At 40.3% G+C, this 5,865-nt stretch overlaps 1 protein-coding gene across 1 annotated transcript; it reads right to left on the reverse strand.

Moving 5' to 3' along the window:
* Positions 1-1,362: 1,362 nt before the first annotated feature.
* LOC140523190 (olfactory receptor 13C7-like) lies at positions 1,363-2,323 on the reverse strand. Its single transcript, XM_072638187.1, has one exon. It carries the CDS (start codon positions 2,321-2,323, stop codon positions 1,367-1,369), a length of 957 nt encoding a protein of 318 aa, XP_072494288.1. The 3' UTR covers positions 1,363-1,366.
* Positions 2,324-5,865: the final 3,542 nt, after the last annotated feature.

Below are 5,865 nucleotides of genomic sequence, written 5' to 3' on the forward strand. Positions count from 1 at the left end.
TTTACAGGTATCAAATTTTATCCTCACAACCCTGGTAGAGAAGTGTTATTATTATCCTTATCTTATGAGTAAATGAAGGCTAAGAGAGAGGAGTAGAAATTTGCCCAGAAGTACCTTGCTAGTAAATATATAAGACCAGGTTGAATTCAGGTTTTCCTGTCTCTAGGTCCAACACTCCATCTACTGTGTCATTTAGCTTCCTTGGGAACTGGAATATCCAACAGAGACTTCCCGTAAAGGCCTTAGTCAATGAAGTAGGTAGGGAAGAAAAAGATGTATATGACTGATTGGAACACAAGTAGTTTTCATAGTCTTATCATGTACTTGAATTTGAGTCTTTAATTCCAAAGATATCATATACTTCTGTTGCCTAACAATTAGTTTCCATAGTAGCTAACATTAAAATGTCATTGAAATAAATTATGTAGGACAAAACTTTTACTAGTATTTTATTTTAATACATACAATATCATAAATTATATTGTGTATCCGTATGGGTCAAAGAAAGAAAGGAGTTCACAGAAAATTTCTCTGAATTAAGTAGTTAAAAAAGATTTTTGTAGAATTCACTTCTAATGAAGACACTAAGAACTTACTTTATTCTAGGTATAAAGTATAATTCTTGCTCTTTCAGGATTCAACTTTCTTGGTTCTCTTATCCCTCTAAGTTTTCTTGCTCAAAACTCTAAGACCCATGGGCCTTACTGTTATTTAGGTTAGGTGGGTGGTTTGAAATATTACATAGGCTTTTATATTGATCAGGTTGGAATAACTGAAGTAGGCAGCATGAATATAATTGAAAGTAATAAGGAAAGAAAGGGATAGTTGAAGATGAATTTTTTTCTTCAGGGTCAATAATAGAACAGCAAAGTTCCTTCTATCACTATCCATACTTTGTATACCATACCAATTCACTAGCTATGTGACCTTGGGCAAGTCACTTAACCCCAATTGCCTCATCCTGGGTCATCTCAAGTCATCCTGATGAATATCCGGTCACTGGATTCAGATGGCTCTGGAGGAGAAGTGAGGTTAGTGACCTGCACAGCTCATCCTCACTCAAAACAAAGTCAAGTGCAAGTCATGCCATTATTTCCCTGATGCCATGGTCTTCTTCAGCAACAAAGGACAAACACACACACCATACCGATACCCAAATTTCTTTTTACATGGGCTAGTTTTAGGGATTGAGTTTGTTGCCTGGGTAGCAGTTTTGACTGCTAAAATAAAACAGGTTCTTTGTTTCATTTAGGGTTAGGGTTTCTGTTTAAAAGAATTTTACCTGTTTTATATATATATATTTCTCAAGCTCATCTTTGCATCTGTGTTCTTTCCTTCCCAAGGATCAGATATTGGTTGTCTGAATTCATTCAATGAAGAGCTTTTGACCCAGTAAATTCTTCACAGCTGTCTTCACATCTTTGTTCCTCAGGCTGTAGATCAAGGGATTGAGCATAGGAGTCACAACACCATAGAACAGGGAGATGAGTTTGTCTGTAATGTCTTCTTTGTTTACTCCAAGAGAATCCTTAGATTTGGGTTTCACATACATGAAAAATATTGTTCCATAAAATACAATCGCCACAGTTAGGTGGGCTGAGCAGGTAGAAAAGGCTTTGCGTCTTCCCTCTGCTGAAGGGATCCTCAATATTGTGGAGAGGATGAAAACGTAAGAAATAAAAATGAACAGCACTGGGAAAACTAGAAAAATTATATCAGCAACTGTCATGCTAATCACATTAGGTAAGATATCTGCACAGGCCAATTTGAGGACAGCCAGGATTTCACATGTGAAATGATTGATGACATTATCTCCACAAAAGGGCAATTTCATTGCAAGAGAGGTTTGCACTGTAGAGGTGATGCCTCCTGCTATCCATGACCCAGCAGCCATTGACGCATAAGTACCCTTGTTCATGATAACAGGGTATCTCAGAGGTTTACATATGGCCACATAGCGGTCAAATGCCATCATGCTTAGGAGCACACACTCAGTTGCTCCCATGGCAAAGGAGAGAAACATTTGTACTGAACAGCCAGAAAAGGAAATGATTTTCCTTGGGGTGAGGAAGCTGTCTAGAATTAGGGGCACAGAGGAGGTTGTATAGCAAATATCCAGGAAGGAGAGGTTGCCAAGAAAGAAATACATGGGTGTGTGCAGGTGGGAGTCATAGACAGTTACTATGATGAGGATACCATTTCCCAGAAGGATTACAAGGTACATCCATAGCACCAAAACAAAGAAAATTATCTCCAGTCTTGGGTGGTCAGAGAGGCCCAGCAGGACAAATTCTGTCACAGTGGTCTGATTGGCCCCTTCCATTTTTTAAAGTTTTTTTTAACCCTCAGACATTCTAAAGAAAACAGAGCACAAGTGATTTTATTATTTCGGTGCCCACAATGTGTATGTATTTCCCATGATTATACTGTGTATAAATGTAAACCTATGATTGAATACTAGAATATATTTCAGTATTTAAAACCAAGATCCATTTCGCAATGAATAAATAGTAAAGGATAGGAACAAACAATTCTCAAAGAAATACCGCAAACTATAACAACCATATAGGAGCAAGAAGGAGCCAAGATGGTGGAGTGTTACAAAGCAGTGTGGTGAGCTCCCATCCACAAACTCCTCCAAACAGACCTAGAAAAGGCACCAGACCAAATCCTGATTTTAAAAAATTCTGAAAAAGTCGGAATGAGTCCTTTGTTCAGCCCAATTTGGCATAGTGAGACAAACAAAGACATTAGACATTGTGGATATTAGAGACAGGGTCAAGACAGGAGCATATCACGGGAGGAGCACTTCAGCAACTTGGAAAAATCCACTGGTCACTGCCAGAAAGAAATTCTGTAATGAAACACCTTTGAAGAAGCTATGTCCCAGGGCAAAAGGAATTCAGAGATCAATAATGAGATAGCCTCAGCTCTGTACTAGAACACCACAAGGAGGACAGGTGCCATCTGGTAGTTCTGGGTCACACACTCAGAGTAGACTGAGAAGGATACCTATGCAGAGGGGCAGGGTTCTGGGTAGGGAGGCTTTGTATGGTTTTCTGATAAAGAGGGAAGTTCAGAAGTCAGGAACATCTAGCTCAACCTACGGCAGAATAATCAGAGCCAAATTAAATGGAGAGCCTACAATTCTGCCACTCAGAACCAAAAGATCTTTTCACCTTTCTGATACGAGTGCATACATCAGCAACCTACTCTTGAATACACTGAACCCAGGTCAAGAAATTGCAAAGTTCAAGCAGCAGAAGAAAGAGGGCAGCAATGAGATTTAAACTTTCTTAGACTACTTTGTGAGCAGTAAAAGTTGGCTATCCCTCAGATCCTGAAATACCTTTCCTCCAAATACATGCTAGAATCCAATTCTAAAATTGTCAGATCCTCAGGAATCAGATTATAAGAGTGGACAAATAACCTTACCATAATGGGTTATTATGGTGGTGGAGAAAGAACCTTACCATAATGGGTTATTATGGTGGTGGAGATGCTTAAGACACAAACACATAAACTCTGTTTCAAAACCCATTGGTTTGAAACCTTCTCTCTCCTTATTAACAGAGAAGAATGCCATGCCCCACTTGAGAGTGGGACAGAGTTGGCAAGACAGTGGGAGAATTCTAGCCTTCTTCAGTCCTCTTTGGGACTTCTTAAGTTCCAAATCTTCTCCAGAATTCTTTAAGTTCCAAATTTTCTTTAAAGTTTTCAGTCACGGGAGGCAGAGCCAAGATGGTGGACTAGAAAGATACACTTGCACAGGGTCTCCCCACACAGCCCACAAAATACCTATAGAGAGGTACTCTCAACAAATTCTGGAGCAGCAGAAGTGGAGAACAACAGAGTGGAGGAGATTCCCAGCCCAGGGTGACCTGAAAGGCCTATGGGAAACGTCGGTTGCACTGGACGTGGAGCAGAGCACAGAGCCCAGCCCAGCCTTGGCCACATGGCCTGGCACAACAAGACTCTGGGAGGAGGACACCTCAGGGGTGGAATCTCCAGTCAAGTAGCGGGGACTCAGATCCCTCGGCCCACAGGCTCCAAAGGTCAGTGATGGGTTTTTTCAGCTGGCCAGGAAGGGAGAAGGGCCATCCCATAGCTCCAGCAGCAGACAGCAGGCACAGAGACTGAACAGCAGCCCATACAGACTGCTCTATTGTTGAAGCGTAAAAATTCCTGGGGATACTGAAGAGCTGAGTCTTACCTCAACCCTGTGTGGAGGCCCTAGCTGAGCTGGTCTTTGTCTCACACTGAATGGCGGCCCTGCCCATCAAGCTTATCTGAAAATCAGCCCCCAGTGCTGACTTGGAAAAACTGGAGGCCAGGTGGCTGTGGAGAGGTAACTGCTAAGATTCTGGGCACAAAAATCCCTCTCTGCATCCAGACCAGTATACACTTGATCATGCCACCTTGGAGGAACTGAGATCTCACAGATTCCCAGAGTGCACCCTACTCCTGACAAAGGACCCAAAAATCAAGTAACTTGTTGGGAAAATGCCCCAAAAAGGGGAAAAAAATAAGACCATAGAAGGTTACTTTCTTGGTGAACAGATATCTCCTCCCATCCTTTCAGATGTGGAAGAAAAATGCTTACCATCAGGGAAAGACATAAAAGTCAAGGCTTCTGTATCCCAAACATCCAAAATAAATATTCAATGGGCTCAAGCCATGGAAGAGCTCAAAAAGAATTTTGAAAATCAAGTAAGAGAGGTGGAAGAAAAACTGGGAAGAGAAATGAGAGAGATGCAAGAAAAGCATGAAAAGCAGGTCAACACCTTGCTAAAGGAGACCCAAAAAAATGCTGAAGAAAATAACACCTTGAAAAATAGGCTAACTCAATTGGCAAAAGAGTCTCAAAAAGCCAATGAGAAGAATGCTTTAAAAAGCAGAATTAGCCAAATGGAAAAGGAGATTCAAAAGCTCAGTGAAGAAAATAGTTCTTTCAAAATTAGAATGGAACAGATGGAGGCTAATAACTTTATGAGAAACCAAGAAATCACAAAACAAAAGCAAAAGAATGAAAAAATGGAAGATAATGTGAAATATCTCATGGGAAAAACAACTGACCTGGAAAATAGATCCAGGAGAGATAATTTAAACATTATGGGACTACCTGAAAGCCTTGATCAAAAAAAGAGCCTAGACATCATCTTTCATGAAATTATCAAAGAAAACTGCCCTGAGATTCTAGAACCAGAGGGCAAAATAAATATTGAAAGAATCCACCAATCACCTCCTGAAAAAGATCTAAAAAGAGAAACTCCTAGGAACATTGTGGCCAAATTCCAGAGTTCCCTGGTCAAGGAGAAAATATTGCAAGCAGCTAGAAAGAAACAATTCAAGTATTGTGGAAATACAATCAGGATAACACAAGATCTAGCAGCTTCCACATTAAGGGATCGAAGGGAGTGGAATAGGATATTCCAGAAGTCAAAGGAACTAGGACTAAAACCAAGAATCACCTACCCAGCAAAACAGAGTGTAATACTTCAGGGGAAGAAATGGTCTTTCAATGAAATCAAGGACTTTCAAGCATTCTTGATGAGAAGACCAGAGCTGAAAAGAAAATTTGCCTTTCAAACACAAGAATGAAGAGAAGCATGAAAAGGTAAACAGCAAAGAGAAGTCATAAAGGACTTACTAAAGTTGAACTGTTTACATTCCTACATGGAAAGACAATATTTGTAACTCTTGAAACTTTTCAGTATCTAGGTACTGGGTGGGATTACACACACACACACACACACACACACACACACACACAGAGCACAGAGTGAATTGAATAGGATGGGATCATATCTTAAAAAATTAAATTAAGTGGTGAGAGAGAAATATATTGGGAGGAGAAAGGGAGAA

Source organism: Notamacropus eugenii, chromosome 1 (genome assembly GCF_028372415.1).
Source record: "Notamacropus eugenii isolate mMacEug1 chromosome 1, mMacEug1.pri_v2, whole genome shotgun sequence".
NCBI classification, from domain to species: domain Eukaryota; kingdom Metazoa; phylum Chordata; class Mammalia; order Diprotodontia; family Macropodidae; genus Notamacropus; species Notamacropus eugenii.